At 41.0% G+C, this 21,656-nt stretch overlaps 1 protein-coding gene and 1 long non-coding RNA gene across 6 annotated transcripts in view; one reads left to right on the top strand and one right to left on the bottom strand.

The window, feature by feature from the left end:
* LOC121316767 lies at positions 1 to 16,711 on the bottom strand. Of its 4 annotated transcripts, none has more exons than XR_005950449.1 (4): positions 16,670 to 16,711; positions 6,242 to 6,348; positions 3,981 to 4,111; positions 1 to 155 (listed from the first exon to the last, which is right to left on the bottom strand). It is a non-coding gene; the product is annotated as an uncharacterized LOC121316767 (long non-coding RNA). The 4 variants fall into 4 exon arrangements; XR_005950451.1 differs by having other exon boundaries at positions 6,242 to 6,345; positions 16,670 to 16,707; XR_005950448.1 differs by lacking the exon at positions 16,670 to 16,711 and having other exon boundaries at positions 6,242 to 6,748.
* Positions 12,993 to 21,656, top strand: part of LOC121316764 (protein delta homolog 2-like) — an 18,980-nt gene continuing 10,316 nt past the window's right edge. Inside the window, exons 1-2 of one of the 2 annotated variants that reach the window (XM_041251930.1) lie at positions 12,993 to 13,400; positions 15,754 to 15,861. In XM_041251930.1, the coding sequence (XP_041107864.1) occupies positions 15,789 to 15,861 (73 nt within the window). In that variant the 5' untranslated portion in view covers positions 12,993 to 13,400; positions 15,754 to 15,788. Of the gene's footprint in view, positions 13,401 to 14,238; positions 15,862 to 21,656 lie in introns of those variants that run through there. The other variant, XM_041251929.1, reaches the window with a different exon arrangement.

The following is a 21,656-nucleotide window of genomic DNA, read 5'->3' on the forward strand; positions in this document are numbered from 1 at the left end:
CGCAGTAGCTCTGAGGTGGCTGCATGATGAGTCTACAGTGTGAAAAGAAGCTGACGGCACACGCTGCGCAGGACAAGCGCTCGTTCATCTTCGCTGCTCCACAGTCAGTGCAGGGGTAGGAGCGGTGAGCCAAGATTAAACAATGATTGGATATTCTAAATTGGGAGAAAATAATAAAAAATAATTGGAGACTACTAAATAAAAAAAAAAAGGAGTGGTAAACCTCTGTGTCTCTTCTACAGCAAATCACTAACACACATATTCAACACTGTAATCTGTACTACAAGACGAGCAACCTCAAACCGTCATTATAAAACAAATCACAACACACTCTGTCCTGGATCAGATTTAATGCAGATGAGGCTTTCGGCGTTCAAGAAGCTGATTTAACGACTCAAGCGAGTTTTGTATGGCAAGCATGGAATATCGCTTTTGGCAAACATCCTTATTCAGACGAATGAGTCTTTCATAAAATTGGAGTGTTGGCGCTAGACTAGAGAATGCATGTTTACATATTATATGCATGTTTACATGTTACATGTTGCAGGTCTAAAATTAATATTAGATTTATATCTTATGTTTCGTCATGAGCAGGTACTGTAATCGTAATCCCTTTCAAAATGATTACATTGCATTTGTCATCCACACAGCTCTCAACAGTATTTAATACATGCAGCAGTCATACAAAAAAAAAGGTCTTTTTTTCTAAACCCAGCAGTCAGATCTTCAAGGGAAGAGCTTGTCAAAAAGAATCCTTACAAAAATGTGTCTTTTTGTTGTGTAATCAGGTCAGTTATTGTATTTTGCTTCATAATAACTGAATATATTTTAAACTAAATAATGGAAAAACACTATAGTGTTACATTTACAGTTTAATACACTGTACAATACAAATTACACAGGAACTCTAAGGCTCTGCAATGCTCTATTCCTTGTTCTTGTTTATCTATTTTCCCCACACAGCTCCGGGACCCGAGGCTCAGTGGGCGTCCTCCGATCCCTCAAGCCAATCTGCGTCTTTTTACACCCAGGAACTCGAAGAGGATGTCTGCAGGTTACTGGCCTCTGGAGGACAAAGACCATCCCAGCAAATCTCTGCCCCTAGGCTCACCTGGCCTGTACTGCACAACAATGCTAGTATTCACTGGGCATGATTGAGGCATGATTGAGGGCTGCATGAGAGCATCTTCGCAAAGGTGAGACAGAACAGATCGATCTCCAAGGCTGGGAAGCACACACAAAATGCAGACATCACTGTGGGCCTCATTTTGTAAATATCAGAAATATATTCATGAATTTGTTGCCATACTGCATTCATTCTAACACAACCCCCAAATGCATGTATAATGTTCTGGTATAATGTACAATGGTGAATAGATTTTAGTTTCTAAACTGTCACTGTTGTGAAGTGGAGCAGGTCATGTTACATGCTGCACGACTATCTCAAACTGCCCTCTAAACAAGCTCTCCACTGGCTCACTTATTAGAGGCACTACCTTGTTTAGTGCCGATTATTCAGGCTGAACTCTCCACAGGGGAGGGTCACTGGTGTTGTTCGGGCTGATCCACCATTCCAAGGGAAACAAGTGAAGAAACATCGGCTTGGATTTGCATAGATTTCTGTTCCCTGCAGAGTCTAAGAAAAACAACAGTCATCACAAACCCAAGCAGCTGTTTCACTTTGAATGGTACAGCAGCCCAATCATCAACCCTCACCTGATTGTGAGGACCTGATTTCTGTAGAGAACTCTATCTGAGTAATCTGATCGTGCAGCACTGGTGTACACGGTTAGTCATGTGATGGAAGCATGCTGATTCCAACCCCAGTCAAGTTGCTGTTATTAGCTGGAACCCATAGAGAACACTGATTTGGCCTGTGCACTCCAGCAGGCTAGGAAGGCAAACTGGGAAAGGCTGGTTTGCCTCACCGTGCCATATTGAACTCAGAGGGTCAGTAGCTTGTCAACATTTGCTGCTTTGGTTCGTCTGAGAAGAGACGATTGGCTGGACTGCAAGAAGGAGGCTGCCCATTGGTCTGCACTCCTTGGTGTGTGGTTTGCAGTGGAGGGGCGAAATCAAAGTCTAGATTTCCATTACATGAGAGTAGATGTTGAACTTCATGTTGATTTGAACTCAGCTCTCGCCAAGATAAGCACCAACTTAGACGTAGCTTTGCAGTAAGGAGCTGAACTGAGACCAAAACCTCCTTTTGCATGCTGAACTTGCCCCTTAATATCTCTGATTCGAAGGGCAGCCTTAACATCTTCCACAGCTTTCTTTGCTGCCCATTTTCTTCCAGTTTTCAACACAGGTGCTGCCTCCCTTACGCATTTGTCGCGTGAATCTACTAATGTCATTTCCAGACGGACTTTGGCGCACTTAAACTCCTCGGTTAGAGCAGAGATTGGTAGCTGCAGTATTCCTTTACCATAAAGTCCCACTCTGCTGAGGCAGCGTGGAACTCCCAACCATTTCCTGACGTATGAACTGATTAAAGCTTCCAGCTTTTCAACTGTTGTCAAGGAAACCTTGTACACAGTCAGTGGCCACAGCAGTCTTGGCAGGAGACCAAACTGAAAGCACCAGAGTTTCAGTTTGCCTGGTAAAGCGCTGCTGTCTAGGGTCTTCAACCCTTCCACTGCTTGCTGTCTAACTTCTCTCACATGAACTGTGTCCTTTAGATCCCCGTCGTACCATCTCCCTAGACTTTTCACTGGCTTCTCGGACATGCTGGTATTGCCTCGCCATTAATGTAGAACCTTTTATCTACTACTTTACCTTTAATTATAGAGATGCTCCTTGATTTAGTGGGCTTGAATTGCATTCGTGCCCATACAATGTTATTGTTTAATTTGCCCAATAACCGATTAGTGCAGGCTACTGTTGTAGTCATTGTCATGTCATCCATGAATGCTTGAATTGGTGGTAGTTGCATTCCAGAAGCCAAGCGCTCTCCTCCCACTACCCATTTTGATGCCCTTATAATTACTTCCATTGTCATGGAAAAAGCCAGTGGAGAAATGGTACATCCAGTCCTTATTCCAACTTCTAGGCATTGCCATGTAGTGCTGAATTCTGAAGTTGAAAAACTAAATTGCAACTCTCCAAAGTAGATTTGTTACTGTCATCGGTGTGCTGAAAAAATCAAATGCTGCCCAAAGAAGTTTATGTGACACTGAACCATATGCATTAGCCAAATCCAGGAATGCCACATGGAGCTCCTTCCTCTCCTTTTTCGCTGATTGAATTTGTTGCCAAATTACGCTGATGTGTTCTAAATATACATAAGCAAATAAATTCAAATACCTATCACCCACTAAATAGAAAGCCACGCAGCTCATGCAAGGTGTTGTTTCGTTCATCCCAACTCGTTTGCCCCCCTCCCTTTAAATAATCAAATCAAGGCATGCTTGAGTGCTTTAAAAAAAAGTCAGGTCTTGACATGCTTGCTGCTAAATCGACCTGACTCTACACCCATAATAAACCTGAACTGTGTCACAAGGTGGGGGGCTGTTGTCAATAACAACCGTGTATCTGCAGCAGCATGTGCAGTCTGTGTAAGATTCAAAGCAGGCTGTTTACACGAGTAAACAACATTGCATTGTTGTTTACAGTGAAAATGAGAAACTGGAGATCAAAACTGGCACTTATGTGTGGTAGATTATTTTATAATCACTTAGCTTTAAAAACTGTAAATTGCATGCAATTCCGTTGGAAACTCGGAGTTCATAGTTTACCATCCACAAAACAACAAATAAACATTTAGGATTGAGTTCTTTAAACTCAATATCTATTAGTGCAATATCTGATTCCAGATTTTAAGATATTCTCTAGTTGTAGTACTGCAGGCTATTATTACTTCATAAATCATTCTCTAAAATTGCTAATGTTGATGTCCAAGATCTGCAGGAGCATTTGCTTCCTTTTGCCTTCACTTGTAACACTGTCACAGGAGCCTGTATCGAGAAAGCAAAGCGTACCCGAAAGAGAAAGAATCGGAGCTGTAAATCCCCCTCCCAACCAGAAAGGGCTCTGTGTAAGGTTGGTGATGCACTTCCCCATAGACGGGTCAGCTCGGCGGTGGGAGGAAACAGGAAGTCAGCTGCATTTCCTATGATGAGGGATCAAACGTTGGTGTGATTTATCACAGGAAATGAAACACTTGCTGTACTTAGATGTACATCACAGATCTCATAAGTGATAACTCAACCTTGAAAAAGCAGTAATCATAGACTCCCAGTCACAGCAGCAGAAACCCCCAGTCAAACAGAAGCAGTCAGAGACTCCCAGTGAAACAGGAGCAGCAGAGACCCCCAGTCAAACAGGAGCAGCAGAGACCCCCAGTCAAACAGGAGCAGCAGAGACCCCCAGTCAAACAGGAGCAGGTCAGAGACCCCCAGTCAAACAGGAGCAGCAGAGACCCCCAGTCAAACAGGAGCAGTCAGAGACCCCCAGTCAAACAGGAGCAGCAGAGACCCCCAGTCAAACAGGAGCAGCAGAGACCCCCAGTCAAACAGGAGCAGCAGAGACCCCCAGTCAAACAGGAGCAGCAGAGACCCCCAGTCAAACAGGAGCAGCAGAGACCCCCAGTCAAACAGGAGCAGCAGAGACCCCCAGTCAAACAGGAGCAGCAGAGACCCCCAGTCAAACAGGAGCAGCAGAGACCCCCAGTCAAACAGGAGCAGCAGAGACCCCCAGTCAAACAGGAGCAGCAGAGACCCCCAGTCAAACAGGAGCAGTCAGAGACCCCCAGTCAAACAGGAGCAGCAGAGACCCCCAGTCAAACAGGAGCAGCAGAGACCCCCAGTCAAACAGGAGCAGCAGAGACCAGAGTCAAACCCCCAGTCAAACAGGAGCAGCAGAGACCCCCAGTCAAACAGGAGCAGCAGAGACCCCCAGTCAAACAGGAGCAGCAGAGACCCCCAGTCAAACAGGAGCAGCAGAGACCCCCAGTCAAACAGGAGCAGCAGAGACCCCCAGTCAAACAGGAGCAGCAGAGACCCCCAGTCAAACAGGAGCAGCAGAGACCCCCAGTCAAACAGGAGCAGCAGAGACCCCCAGTCAAACAGGAGCAGCAGAGACCCCCAGTCAAACAGGAGCAGCAGAGACCCCCAGTCCAGTCAAAGTCAGGAGCAGCAGAGACCCCCAGTCAAACAGGAGCAGCAGAGACCCCCAGTCAAACAGGAGCAGCAGAGACCCCCAGTCAAACAGGAGCAGCAGAGACCCCCAGTCAAACAGGAGCAGCAGAGACCCCCAGTCAAACAGGAGCAGCAGAGACCCCCAGTCAAACAGGAGCAGCAGAGACCCCCAGTCAAACAGGAGCAGCAGAGACCCCCAGTCAAACAGAGAGCAGCAGAGACCCCCAGTCAAACAGGAGCAGCAGAGACCCCCAGTCAAACAGGAGCAGCAGAGACCCCCAGTCAAACAGGAGCAGCAGAGACCCCCAGTCAAACAGGAGCAGTCAGAGACCCCCAGTCAAACAGGAGCAGCAGAGACCCCCAGTCAAACAGAGAGCAGCAGAGACCCCCAGTCAAACAGGAGCAGCAGAGACCCCCAGTCAAACAGGAGCAGCAGAGACCCCCAGTCAAACAGGAGCAGCAGAGACCCCCAGTCAAACAGGAGCAGCAGAGACCCCCAGTCAAACAGGAGCAGCAGAGACCCCCAGTCAAACAGGAGCAGCAGAGACCCCCAGTCAAACAGGAGCAGCAGAGACCCCCAGTCAAACAGGAGCAGCAGAGACCCCCAGTCAAACAGGAGCAGCAGCAGAGACCCCCAGAGACCCCCAGTCAAACAGGAGCAGCAGAGACCCCCAGTCAAACAGGAGCAGAGACCCCCAGTCAAACAAGTCAAACAGGAGGAGTCAGAGACCCCCAGTCAAACAGGAGCAGCAGAGACCCCCATACATTATTATTATTATTATTATTATTATTATTATTATTATTATTATTATTATTATTATTATCTCAGTGTATGTAACAGATTTTGTTATAATTTCATTCATGATGGTCAAAAGATCTCTAATTCTGGGCAAAAAATATGGATGCGGGGTGGGTTTAGTTTTACTTTTTTCCCCTGTAATCATAAACAATAAATTCTAACATTTTCTGTAAAACTCCAAAATACACATTTGTTCTGTCTGATGCTTTATAATTGTAGTTGGCACCTGGCCTGTGACCCAGCCAGTCCGCCCCTGGGTGATAGCCAGCGTCTACACATTCATAGACATATTGAAAATACCCACCTGTCTGCAATATGACCTAGACCTCTAATGGCACTTCCTGATTGGTGGATGAATGTTCTGACGTCTGTAATTGTGCCATAGTGCCCGCAGATGAAGGTTCTACTCTACTGATGAAGAACAAGTGAGAGTTAAGCATGCCAAGCCGAGGTCAGATAAAAAAAAAGTCTGTCTAGTTTGTCTCGGACCAATAAAAAAAATAAAAACTGGATTTACATTGATATTGATTTACATTCATTTACATTTACATTACATTTACTTGGTTAGTTTTAGGTTATGCGGTCAATGTCAGTGAATTGAGTCAAATGACTAGTACCATACCATAAATAAATAAATAAATAAATAAACTCCAAACTGCTAGCTAGTAAATGGTCAAATTAAAGAGATATGTCTTGAGCTTAGATTTTAAAATACTGACACACTCAGCATGACCGATAACATTGGGAAGTAAGCTACAAAGTGAAGGAGCTCAAAAACCTAAAGCCCATCAACCATAGGCTTTAATCAAGTTCTTGGAATAACAAAGAGACCAACATTTGCCAATCTCAAAGTACGAGCTGGTTTGTAGGAAATAAGTAACTCCTGCAAGTAGGCAGCATCAGAACTATGAACAGCCTTGTAAGCTTTTGAAATGAATGTGCTGCTTCATGGGAAACCAGTGTAGTGGCCTTAAACATGTGGATTTATGGCAAATAGGGTTAGTATGTGTAAGTAGTACTGTAGAGTAAGCAATCCCTGGAGCTTGAGCTGCTTGTTGTTGTCGTAGAGACAGGAAGGATGACATACAGACGAGCAGCCCTGAATGCTGTAAGGAAGGGGCCAAGACTGGACACTTCTTACATACAGTACTGTGGTGTGGTCGGTGCAGAAAAGCCTTTGCCAGTCAGTGATATTATTGCTTCTTTAGCTATATGGTGGATGGTTCAAGGTTGTGTGGTTACAAACCGAGATGAAAATGACTGCTTCTCAATCAACACACAGTATGTGTATGGTGACCTAAAATGTCAACATGGACGTTGTTGGTACACATCTGGCGACCCCTGCACAAATATGTGAACAGGAAATTCCAAGAAACCAGCTTGCGGCATGACAATAATACCTAAAAAGGGTCGCTTTCACGAGGCATTAACAAGCCTGCCAGTACTTGCACTGCGGTCTAAGGAAACATTTAGTAATGCGTGGTGAATAAAAGAGGGTGATAACTGATAATAAAGAACAAGTCTTTGCTTCAAGAAAGCTTGAACTCATGAGTCATGTAGACAATGTTTTTAACAGTTTTGTTTTTTTTGTTATTGATTAAAGACTTTTCTGGTCTAATGGTAATGCAATGGAGGGCTGATTAATGAATATCTGAATGAATGAACATTTTATTTAACATGATTGCTGTGTGAATAGTCTTGGAAATATATTTTTACTGAAACAGGAATATTTTAGTTTTTTTAAAGGATGTTTATTAAAACGCTCTTAAAAGTGAATTAAATGTTAAATAACTTCTTACCCTCTCAAAAAAAGATTTAATGAACTGTAAACCTAATTCAATTATTCAGAAGAGTCCTGAAGACAGGCACCTGCAGGACTGGCCCATGTCCTCCAGTGGCCGATAACTCGTTCACATACACTCTTGAGTTCTGGGTTTAAAGAGGACACTGGGACATTCTGAATTGGGGATAAATTTGGGGGTGAAATAATTGGGCACTCTAAATTAAATAGATAAAATAAAAAAAAAAAAGATATTTCACAGATTAAGCGACTGTAGTAAAGGTTGAGTTAGTTAACAAACACCTGTATTTCGCCTTCCCCAAGGTGTGTTAACATTCACTCAGTAAAACTTAATAGAACTTGAAACAGTAAAACTTTATTATTTTATTATTGTAAAGCAGTCAGTATCTCTTGTAGTATAATATTATAAGGTTACTGTGTGAGATGTACTGCAGTTATTCCTGTAAAACTGCGTAAACACTAGTATTTATGTTGTGCACAGATAGTGACACTTGAAAAACGTTAGAGTCCTAAAGGAATCATTCCATAAAACAGGGCCCATGTGTAATTCCTTAGAAACATACATAAACTGCCATCTTAAAACATTACCACTGTAAAAAAGAAATCGATGCACAAGGCTTGTGTAGGATTACATGAGAGGTTTAATAGGCATCTAAAGTATGTGCCCTGAAGCACTCAACTCCCACCACTTCTTCCATAATGTTAAGGGTGGTGCGTTGGGCTCATACTCTTTCTGAGTGTGCACTACATCTAAATACAATATAGGACCAGGAATTAATAGACACAAACTAGGCTTCGTCAAGGATTTAAGACTCTCTCTCTCTCTCTCTCTCTCTCTCTCTCTCTCTCTCTCTCTCTCTTTATATATATATATATATATATATATATATATATATATATATATATATATATATATATATATTCACCTTTACAGATTGATTAAAGTCTTAATTTTTGGGGATATCACATTAAAAAGTAGTTACTTTCCATTCTGATCAAATGTAACCCAGAAAGTATTCTGAAAACAACCCTCCTCCTAATCTCATACTACACATTTTTGTACATGAAATGACATTGTATTGTCAATATAAAAATACACAGCAGCTTTTGTTCAGACCTCAAAATGAGGTTATTTCTTTCCTGAAATGAATTCCTGATATGTCTTTTTGCCATATAACATTAATCTTTACACAACCCCCAAAAATATAATAACTTCTGTTTTGGACTTAACATTTTCACATTACAGGGAGATTTAGTGCAATGTACTCTATTCATCATGATCGTGATATTATTATAATGTGCCCAAGCCTTTGCACACATAATTGTTTTCCCTATTCTGTAAGGCAATTAGAACTAGATAAAATAGATTAGACCTGATAATCCTTTGTTGCACAACACTGCATTGCAAATATGGTAAATTAGTCTATTTACTGTATATTGTACTGAATACTGTTGCAAATATGTAAACTGCTTTGAAAATTACAGTGCAAAAAATGAAATGTGAATACAGCGAATTAGTGGAGCCCTTATACAGTAAATTATAGACTGTATATATTGCTGTACCTCCTTCCCCAAGCAGGCAGCAGGCAACAGTGTGTTACGCTCCGATGGCACAAGATTAACAGGGTTATATTACACCAGGTGTCCGACAGGCATCTCCTGCCTCGTATCTGTAAGTCAGATAATACCTCCCCCGCCCAGATAATGTATCTGATGACAGATTGCCCCTGCATTGTGTGGATTACAAGCAGTTAAGAAGGAAAGTATTTCCCAGCTGCAGCTCTCCTACAGTGTGGCAGCCTCTGAACTCGGACAGCTATTCCCAAGCCACGACGGGCATGAAGAATACGAGAGCCGCTCTGCTGGAAGCTCCAGAGTAGATGTGTCAAATATAGAGCTGCAACTATGTAGGGTTAGGCATATGCATTAGTTAAAGCAGGTCTGTCCGGCTCATCTGTTCACTGCGGACAGAACAACCATTTGTTAAAGAGAAGCCAGAGACACCCCCCAAAGTGACAGAAGTGCAGAATCCAAGGTATGGAACGCTAATTCATCTCGCTGAGGGCTACTACAGTAGGATCCTATTACAATACAAACATCTTTTAAAGGAAACCAAAAGTAAAGGCTCTTGAGATGGAAGGAAAGTAGCTACGGCATTGATGAGTAGAAGGTTTCAGCTGGAAGCTGAGGGTGCTCTATCATTCTTTTTTTTTTTTTTTTACCAGACTGGACTGAAGTGAGAATGCTAACGGCTTGCACTTCAGTTTTGTGTGCCTAGCTGTCAGAAGCACTTGACTTCACATTGTAGAGGAATACATGGCACCTGACTTGGATAGAGCAGGACATGGATATTCAAGAACATTAATAATGAATCAATGAACAGACAGCAACACAAAAAGCAAAAGCATAGTACACGCTTACAAGCTTAAATATCTGGATCTCTGTTGGAATTTTACACCCAAGTAATCTAAAATTAAACTTGGATAACTGTAATATATTAAAACATAATGACTATGTTAAGGGGTGATGCAAAGCACATGATGCATTTTATAAAATAAGTGTACCTGTAAAAAAACATGAAGCAAATGTGTTTCTTATAGAATAAATGGAATAACACTCTGTTATGCTAGTCACTTTTGGATTCCCACAGTTATTATTTTATTTGAAGGGGAACAAACCAGATTTTTTGGGGATCCCTTTACAAGAATCCCTCAGCAAAAAATAGCGGTAGGTTCCTAACTGAGGAACAGCCAGCTGAGCACTTGTGAAGCTTCTAACACTGGAGTAACAAGAGAGCTGACAAAGTCTTCTAACACTGGAGTAGCAAGTGAGCTGACAAAGTCTTCTAACACTGGAGTAGCAAGTGAGCTGACAAAGTCTTCTAACACTGGAGTAACAAGAGAGCTGACAAAGTCTTCTAACACTGGAGTAACAAGTGAGCTGACAAAGTCTTCTAACACTGGTGTAGCTCTGTATTACAGTATTCTACTCTACGGATAGTTCTGACTGTTTCTTTGCTTCTATTTTCTAATTCAGTTTGAACTGTGTATATCATGAACTGGCCATGAACCATCGACTCCACACACTGCCAGCGAGCGTTAAAAACAATGCAGAAGAGCCAGGCTCCTCTGCTTCCGTAGGGCAGTGTACCACACAACACAACACATAAGTTGCTGCTGCTTCCCATAGCAAAAATACCAGCATGCAGCCGTTCATCTACTTGTATCTGAAATATTTGCACATACTGAATGAATTAAAAATAAAAGAAAGTGAAGAAGCAACATAGTCTCAGCATTGCCTACACTGAGCTCTGAGTTGTCTTCGCACATGTGCTGCTGCTTGTGTGCAAATGAGGTGAGAGATTTTCCTCCGAGGTGCTGTGAAAACAAAACGTTTTTACAATAACATTACAAATACAACTGTTAAAGGAAAGACGGGGCTATCGTGAACCTGGGTGTATTTCCTTTGCCTTTCCCTGACAGAGATGAAATGTGTTGTTCCCTCGGGTTGAAGGATTTACAGCCCTGGGCTCACAGCCCACCTGTGAACTGTATGCTTGCTGCTAAGAGAACTGTTAGTGGAGGAAGTGAAACTGTGGATTTAATTTGGCAGTTATGTTCTTTGTACTGTTCAGAAATGCCTTTTTAAGTTGGTGTGGTTTTACAAATATGTCTGTTATCTGAACAGCCCCTTAGTCTTTAACCTCATTGCTATAGTGACAGCTCTTCAATAGAGTATAATAACAATTAAAAAATAGAGAACTTGTGTAGAAATGAAAACCTGGACCTGTGAGGATACACCATGAACATTCAGAGAAAAAAACACAGCATGTTTAACCAGGAGTGTCCAACACGGTGACTCCAGTCCAGGTTTAACAGGTAAAAGAACCTAATGCACTACTTCAGGGTCTGGAGGTTTCATCGGTTTAATTAAAATATTTAGAACAGGGTTGGAACAAAGACCAGAACTGGAAGGGCCAACTTTGGCCACCCGTGGTTTAACCCTAATTTCAAAAAAACTGAATTTGTAGAATTACTTTCCTTAGATTCAGCTCTGCATCTGCTTAGCAACATAAATTGGAGCAGTGTGATTCGCCAGGCCATTCTGTTGTGGGATTTGAACGAATGTAAGATGGAGCCACAATGAGAGAAACATTCACCCAGGACCACCAAATAGGAAAACGTTTTTTGATGCGTGATATCTCAACATTTGTTCAATGAACAAGACGAACAATATAATGTATAGTTTTCATCTTAATTGGGAATGTAATATTAATAATTACATTTTATGAACATTTGATACAATTTAGTTTGAATAATAGAAGTTTTATACTATCTATGCATACTCACATCACAATGGTGTAATAGCAAAAACTACTACGAATCACTCCCCAAACCATTTCACACCCAAAACCAGTTTAGGAAATATTATTACATAATCCATATTGCACGTAAGCTAAAGCTTATAATTAAAACCAGGCTACCATAACATTGCTCCACTAATACTGCATCCATATGCCCTAAAAGAATGTCCCATAATGGAATGTGAAGGAAATCAATTTTTTCTGCCTGCTTGGTCCATGGTTTCTTTTCTGCTTTTAGTTAGTATCATATGTTAGATATGCAGAGATGTTTAATGGGTGGTTGAGGGGGGTAACAGTCTAGAATAGAGTCTAGAAAACCAGATCGTATTTTTCAAAACCAGTTTTGTAATTACCATTTTGTGTTGGCAGAATTGAAAACTTGTTGTCTTTCCGAAAGGAGACTCCACCCATCAATTCCATACGTTACCAGTTTGACCAGTTAAATAGGTCTCTCTGCCCACAAACCCCTCTTGTTTCTTTGTTTGGTCCTCCTCCTCCCTGCCTCCACCCTGCAGCTTGCCTTGTCTAGGGGGAAGGTGGCCCCAAGAGCCACTTGTCCTGCCCGCTGGCCAAGTCATTCTTAGTCACTGTACTGCATTCATCTCAGCTCAGCCAGCATAGGGGCAGCTATTGAGCTCCAATGGATAATGTCATGGGCCAAATTGTAACGTGAATGTATTCTGTATCTGTCGAGTATCATGTTCATGTCGGGCATATCTGTTTGCCAATTGTTCATGTGCAATCAGGCATATATTTCACAACCAGTAAACTGTTATTTTTTACTACTAAGTGGATGTCTTCTTTCTGAAATACATTTTTTTTAGTTTGACATTTTCAAAGACTTACTGAAAAAAAAATTCATATCACTCTTCGTGTTTTTTTTAAATAACTTTTTAAATATTCAAGCACCACAGAAAACCACAGTGTAGGATTTCTAGATGAAAGTCCCAAGAACCATTTCAATTAGAGTGGGGGCTGAGGACAGTGTTACTGAGTGAACCGCGGCTGACGGAGTGCCACTATACTTGTGCTGCAGTCAGCGATTAAAGGATTACTGTCTCTTTAAGAGTAGCTCCTTGCTGTTTGGAGTCCTAGTGGAGTGGGTGGAGGATCACTGTCTCCCTGTATTCTGTCACATTAGCTTCAGTTGGCTTTATATAAACAAAATCCAAACGAAGGAAAGCCTACATCCAGCGTCTGTCTGTTGTTCCTGATATTGTTTTAATTTTACTGGATTGTCTTTCTTCTATTTTATATATATATATTTTGCCAGCCTTCCTGGGGTCCTAGAAATTGCAGGTGGGTGTGTGTGAGTGTGTGTGGGTGTGTGTGGGGGGGAACAACAGCAATAGAAAACCAGACAGGTATATTGTATATCAAGTGCTCAGGTAGTGGGCTTTATCTTTAGATTACATTGTCCGTGTTGTTTAATTCTTTTTTTTTTTTTGCAGTTTTCTCAATTTTAGCGTTATTCTTTGAATATAGCTTAATTAAATATATTTATATTTCCAATTACTTAAAAAAAAAAAAAAATGTATTACAGTTTTGAAAGTGCTTTCTTTTAATCTGTACATATTGGAACTGAAATTTAAATTCCACTCTCCAGATATTTTTAAATAATGAACTGAAGGTCTGTAAATTGTTTATGATTGTGATACACATTTTGAGATCTATTTGTCAGAAAATAAAAACTTTTCTACAAAAAAAAAAAAATCCTGTTCAGATATGAATATGTTGTCCTGCAAACTCAATTAGTGTTCTCTTGTATTGTGTTTACCAGAACATATCTATTTTAAAACATACTGTTTGAGGAATGCAAAGCTTCAAGTACTGTATATCATCAGGATTAAAGAAATTAAACAGCACAGCAGAGCTATTCTATTTAAAATGTAGGCCTTTTCAGAATAAAGGCAAAAAGAGTTTCCCATTTATGGCTATAGAAGTAAAATACAGCGCTGTGAGCATAACTTTCTTTAATTCTAATGGATTTTGCAACAAAAAAGCACTTACTGTATAAAAAATATTGAACTCTCTTTGAACTCACAAAAAAAAAAAAATACATGCCAATAGCATAGCTTGCAGGGCAAATAGGAGAGTTGTGCCCCAGGGTTTTTAATGGCATTCAAGAAAGCTTTTTAATATGGAATTAACAACTCTCAGGTTACATGCTCAAAGCGTATTCTGACGTCACTTTCATTACCAGACCTGTGTGCTCAATTAAGCCCTCGCGTGCTTGACACTTGCCTCGAACGCTCCGTCTTTCTCTTTCAAACTTGCACTTCAAAGGAAAAGCTTTGAGAAAAATGGCCCACAGCTTACACATTTGTTGTGTCATATGTCAAATAGTGGTGGGGGAAATGCACAAGAACTCCCACCAAACAGCAGTTCATTTGTGTTGATTAAGTTCATTTCAATACATTTGAAGGTAAACGCAAGTGTATAAAACAACCCCAATTTGGGATTCAGAGTGTGGTGCCAACTTAAACAGTTGCTATGGGTGTAGACACACAACAGAATGGTTATTTATTTATTTACAGTATTCCTTGGAAAGAAAGAAAGAAAATCTGCCAGTACATATGGAAAAGCTAATTTACTTCAAGACTAGCTATAAGTGTTGATATAAAAAATGTATGCCTTTCTTTAATTATTAACACTGCCTCTCCACCCTGCTAGGTGATAGGGTTACGTTGTGTTATTTGTTTTGAGTTCGCTGAAATGGTTGGGTTTGTATAAGGGGTCTATTCATGAGGGAGCATATCCCTGGCTAGCCTGCAGCATTACATCTTGCTTGCTGGATCTCTTAGAAGTGCAGGGACCTCTTCTGGTGTGTCCTGCATTTTTGAGGACCTGAGTAGCCTGTAAACTCACCTACAATAGGGGTTTCCTGCATCTGATCCAACAGCTAAAACCAGAAGCAGAAAGTGTGCAGAGATAACAGTCACTCCTTGTTTGGTGCTTCCTTAATGGCCCTTAATGACTTTAGAACATCTTATGCAATGTATTTCACATATCATCAAGCTATCCACTTCTGTGTTGAGCTAGTTGTGCTGCTGTTATGGGGTACAGAGGTATCAAAACCTGGAATGCAAACTAGAACACAGAAGCGCAATATTCACGCAATTTGAATACAAGAGGCGACTTCACTGCAGCAAGAGCTAAAAGTGCGCTAACTGACTAGCTTCTGCACCTCAAGCAAGCATCTTAACCACAAAAAGATTGATCTGGCACCTTGGACCATAAGCGTTCAATTGCTCTCAAGTTGCTTCATATACAGGAGGCTGACTTTTGACTTTTAGCCTTCACAATGCAGTGGAGGGAATTGTTTAGTGTGTTTACTTCTTCTTAATGTTTAACATCATAACAAGGCAGTGGCCTTCCTCTGCTGCTAGGCATGGCTTACATATTGTTAATTTGTCCCTGACTGTATTAAGCAGGAATCTTTCAGAAATACTGAGTCACACATTTGCTGTAAGAGGACACACAGGCACTAGGATACCTTGGACTTCACAGCTGAGCTCTGGTGCTTTTGTAAGGGCCGTGTAGAAATCTACCTGTCAGGCTGTATATCCCCATGTAGTGCATGGAGACCCAGTGAAGGGTGTTCAATTCCATTGTGTTTGATCTGACTGGGTGTGTTTCTGCTTTGTTTCAGCTGTTTCCTGAAGCGCTGCCTCTGCTAACGTGATCATGCTCTCCAGACTCAACCTGCTCCTACTGATCTCCAGCTGCTCATCAATGATCCCGTTTCGCTCTGTCCGAGGTGAGATTATTCTCCACTGCACGGCTGTCGGATGACTGGTATAAACAGGGGTCTGCTAAAATCGCTGAGAATTTACATATTTTTCCCGGGTAGGTTATGGAATAAAATTAGGATTTTGTAGACATTTCACAGGCCTGTTTAAGCATTAAATAAGTAGATAATATTTCAGAGCACTATAAAAGACAAAAATAGTGGTACTTGCTTCTTTACTAAAACAGAGTGCTGTCATTTGTTAAAGGCAAGCATGCAACATCCCTCAGCAGCTGCTGCCGACATTCTCCGTGTGGACTTGCCCATACATTGAGACTGCACGTCTGCATCCACTGAACTGGCTGGAAGTGTAAGGCAAAGCTTTGCCAAGTTACAGATGTAGAAATCGATAAGAACAATCCCAAAACTCGGTTACCCAAGAGTATCTGGCAAACTTGAATAAAGGCAGTATATGCAGCACATTCGTTGTCATGTTATTTGTCCCATCCAATAACTAATTTTATTAGTACAGAGTCAAAACAAAGAAAACGTGCCTATTCGGGTCTAAAACCCTAACTGCGTTTATAAAGTAAGCGGCGGCTTGTCAGAAGCGAGGTGGCTGTGCTGGATCGTGCCTGTAATGATTTAACTTGGCTACAACTGACAAGAATATTTTTTGTTTACGCTGACTTTCAAGTTTTCTGAAAGCTGTTATTTGTTTTACTTTCTGTTTAGCAGCCTCTATAGTAGCCTTTAGTTTAATGTGCGATTCTAAAGCTAAATAGCGATTGATCGTATTTTCTCCAAAGTCACAACAGAAGATGTGCAAAACAATTACCTCCATCTGCATCTGAAGTTTCTTTGGGAAATTTCTTGACACGATCCTCAGCCGAACTATATTTTGCTTTTTTTTTTTTGCTTTGTCGTCCATTTTCGGTATTTTACCTCTAATGCTGAAAACTTGATTTTAGCAACCTAAATCAAAATAACAATGAAACACTGACTTTGTCCCACCTCCTGCTGTACAGTAGAGGTCACAGAAAAGCCAGTACAGACGCACTGATGGGCTGATTAATACAGCGTTGTCATGTGAACAGGAAACAAGGAAGTTAACCGCTTTGGGATACTGTGTGTTTGCATGTTTTAAAGAAACAGCATAACTGCGATTCATAAACCCAATTCCACTGCTCTTAGTTTACAGCTGCAATTCAAGGATGGGTTTAGACGGTTTTGCCAACATTTTCTTTTTAATTTGGCAACTGACCAAATATGTATGTATGCTGTGACGGGCAGATGCTCTGCACATGAAAATATGTGTTTTTGTGGCTCAGGAGCGGATGAAGAGCCTGGAGCCTGATGGCTGCCAGCCACAAAAACATGCTTGTATTTTCATGTGCAGTGTCTCTGCCCGTCACAAATAATATGTGTGTGTGTGTGTGTGTGTGTGTGTGTGTGTGTGTATATATATATGTATATATATATAAAGGGAAAAATAAAATATATTCTAGGTACTTAAAAAGGTAGATTAATTGATTACGAATCAATTATCAGGACATTTCGGACTATACATCCTTCATCGGCTGAATACAAAAGACAGTACTTTAAGAAATTGATAAAAACAAACAAACAAACAAACAAACAAACAAGTAGTCTTTTAAACAAAATTCCAGAATGTTGATGATGTTGATGTTAAAGATCTCAGAATAGAATGCTCTTTCCAAATGGCTCCAGAGTATCTAGTTTGAAAATAAGTTCACATTCTTTTTGGTTCCTGACAGCATAACAGCATATAACTAAAACAAATAACGCAGACATTGATATAATTTATATATATATATTATAGAAAATATATATATATATATATATATATATATATATATATATATATATATATATATATATATATATATATATATAGTAGGTCTACTGATTTTCCACGACTGTGGAATCGCGGACAGAATCGTGGAATTAGGCATTGGGAATGGAATGGAACAGATTGAGGTTAACCTTACTGCTCATCAATACACTGACAAAGTCCTTGAGGCAACAATTTTTCCGTTCCTGCAAGCCAATCCAGAAGAGTCAATTTTCCAGCAGGACAATGCAAGACCACACAGTGCTAGGATTACAATTGCATGACTTCAAGAAAACAATGTCAAGGTCTTGCCGTGGCCAGGTTTATCTCCTGACCCGAGTCCAATAGACTATCTGTGGGACCAAATCGCCAGTGCCATCCACAGGAGACAACCGCGACCTGCCAACCTTCGCTAGCTGGCTGCTGCTGCGCAGGTAGAGTGCCGGAACATCCCACAGAAGTCTATCCAGAGGCTGATCAGGTCTATGTGTCAACACTGCCAGGATTGTGTTCTTGCTTAGGGAGCTCATACCCGATGCTAACTTTGTAATGTTTTCATTTTGACAGAGTTTCATACTGAAAACTTATCAGGATTCATGGATCTGTATTTTTATTAACATTTTCTTAGATTTTGTTTGATATCTACGTTTAAAATAATTGATTAAATCCATTAGAACTGCATGTTGAGTTTCATTTGTGCACCAGTATATGTATATCTTGTAAGACATACAGGTTTGAGAACCCTTAACATACACTTTTACAAAAGACGATGTTCATTGTATGAACTAATTACATTGTATAGAAAGCCTGCGATAATGTATTTCTGTTCTGAGTGATCCTCTCTGAGCTGTTTTGCACACTGCCATACAAATGAATTTACCCACACTAGAGCAACCAGGTCTGATCTGCATTAGAAACGGATACAACTTCAGTAATAGCTTTGATTGCTGCAAAACACACTTGAACAGTTTGGATTTGCAAATGCACATTAATCCTGTGTTACAGAATGTACATTTACTGTGTGGTCGACACTTCTGACTCTGCAATGAATCACATAAGCAGGTGTTTTCATAACTAGGACTGGGTGGGCAGTGGACTTATTTATTCTCTAATCAGCTGACAGCTTTTGTCACATACAGCGCAATCAATTTTTTTTTTATAATTTTAAGATAACTTGTCTTTTGGTTCTATGTAATCCTTACATACTGGCAGGCAGAGATGGAAAAACTTGCAAGCATGGGATCCCAGGGAACTAACGGCCATAATTTCTAGTTTAACTCCTATTTTTTTTAAAGGAGAAAGACAGGGTTTCTAGATTTCTGCTGGGTTTATAGCCCAAAGTCACTTTAAAAATAGCCAAAAAATAGCCCAAATTACTTCTTGTAACTGAAAGCAAATTTACAGTGGCTCTCAAAAGTATTCACCCCCTTGGACTTTTCCACATTGTATTGTGTTTGGAATCAAAATGGATTTAATTAGGAGTTTTTGCCACTGATCAACACAAAAAAGTCCATAATGTCAACGTGAAAAATAAAATCTACAAATTGTTCTAAATTAATTACAAATACAAAACAGAAAATAATTGATTGTATAAGTATTCACCCCCTTGAGTCAATATTTGGTAGAGGCACCTTTGGCAGCAATTACAGCCATGAGTCTATTTGGATAAGTCTCTACCAGCTTTGCACATCTGGACACTGCAATTTTTGCCCATTCTTCTTTACAGAATTGCTCAAGATCCGTCAAGTTGGATGGGGACCTTTGGTGAACAGCAATTTTCAACTCTTTCCACATATTCTCGATTTGATTGAAGTCTCAATTTGCTTTGACTGAGCCACTCCAGGACATTGACCTTTTTGTTTTAAGCCACTCCAGTGTGGCTTTGGCTGTATGTTTGGGGTCATTGTCCTGCTGGAAGATGAATCTTCTCCCAAGTCCCAGGTCTCTTGCAGACTTCAGCAGGTTTTCCTCCAGGATTTCTCTGTACTTTGCGGCATCCATTTTGCCCTCTATCTTCACGAGCTTTCCAGGCCCTGACGCAGAGAAGCATCCCCATAGCCACTTTATTAGGATCTGCCTACTGGATCAGATTTGGCATCATCCTGAATCAGAGATGCAAATTAGGCTGATCATGTGATGTGACATGTGATCCCTGCTTAGAGCTTCATTCATTAATTCGTTCATTCATTCATTCATAGCTTGTGGCTCCAAAACGACAGCCAAGACCAGACCTGTCACTGAGCTAGTATAGTTCCTCGGGTTTATAAGATGTTGACAAGGGGCACCACTGTTCAGGGGTTTTCCTTGGCTCTTCATATTCACATGTGGTGTGGTTCCTCATCTTCCACTTGGTCATACCAGTCTTCAGCTCTCGCACGATTTACAGTACACAGGTGCTTTTGATCGAGGCCAGCGTCTGGAGATGTGGGAGCAGCACAATTGATAAGAGGTGGCCCAACCCAATATTAGATACAGGTCCTAATAATGTGTCCAGACAGTACATGTAACGTACCAGCGCCTCCTTCATTTTCAAATAGAGATGCTGTAACACTGAATGACAGTGCCCATCTTTATCTTGTGAGATCCAGTGATATATTGTACAGTAGCTGCAGACAGACATGTGGGTGTTAGAATGCCATCTCACAGTGCACTTGGGGGAGCCCCTGGTCACAGTGATCTACCTTAGCAGTAAAACTGGATACAGGCAAGATCCTTGCTAATGGAAACAAGATGATGTACTATGTATCAGCTGGGCTATCCAGGGTAAACATTTTGTTAAGTACCTAAGCAGCTGAGTGGATGCTGAAATTGAATGATACTTGATCTCATACTATGATCTAATTACCACCCCGCATCAGATCCAACTTCTCTGCCCCCCCTCGCTCCTCTACTTCCCGGCGCGTGCTGGGGCAGTCTGCTCACTGCTGCCAGGAATCAGCTTTGGAAATTGAATCCACATTTGTGAACTGCACCAACTTGCCTGGCGGGGAGATTGAGTTTCACATCCAGAGGGTGCAGGATATAAAATTAGATCCACCTGGTTTTAAAATGAAAACATTCCGCATGACTGAGGGGCAAGGGGCAAGAGGCAGGGGTCCTCAGCGGAGACCGGAATCAGAAATCAGGATGCCAGACTGGATGTGAACCCTCTGTTGAACCCTCTGTTTTAGTGCCATGATGTGGACAGTTGCCATGACAGGGCCCCATTTTTTGACACAAAAATCAGCAGAAGGCAAGCAGTTAAACTTTGTGATTAGTGCTAGAGAAATAATTCTAATCCTGGTGTAACCGATACGTACCCTCACCCTCCTTGCAGCTATATTTAACTAAAAGAATCACACAGGAGCTGAGCAGCCTCTTTATCGGTCTGATTCATAGGAATAAGAGGACCAGAATTTTCCAGCTTGTCTGATTGGAGAGATGGATTGTGAGGAGGCTGTCAATACCGAGAGGGCCTGATACTCAAGATAACAGACCACCAGCTTCTCTCTTGTTACTGTGACAAGCTGGTTGAGGTCTTTTGACAGATTTACTATATCAACAGTTTTGCGTTTGTCGATTCCTCCCAGTAGATTAATAGAAGTTTGCCTGTTAAATACATACATATAAAATATACAAATGATATATGTAGTTAGTAAGAGCGTTTTCCAAGTGTTGCAACCCTGTTCTTGTATTAAGTCTTTCATTGGCTGTCTATTATATACCAATATTAATCCAGGTAATGCTGATATAAGGCACTAAGCAGTACAGTGTAATAAACACCTTATAATTACTTTAAAATGTAAAATAACCCTTCTCTGTCATGTTGTTTTGTTTCTTAAACTGTGCATTTGTATTAATTTCGATGTCCAGATGTGCCAAAGAAAAACAGGAAGTAGCTTCGAGTTAAATTTAGGATGGGAGTATGAATCACGCATATGCCCTCTAGGTAAGGAATTCCATCTCCTGGAACACCTGCATCCCTGCGGAT

This window comes from Polyodon spathula, chromosome 6 (genome assembly GCF_017654505.1).
Source record: "Polyodon spathula isolate WHYD16114869_AA chromosome 6, ASM1765450v1, whole genome shotgun sequence".
Classification (NCBI taxonomy): Eukaryota; Metazoa; Chordata; class Actinopteri; order Acipenseriformes; family Polyodontidae; genus Polyodon; species Polyodon spathula.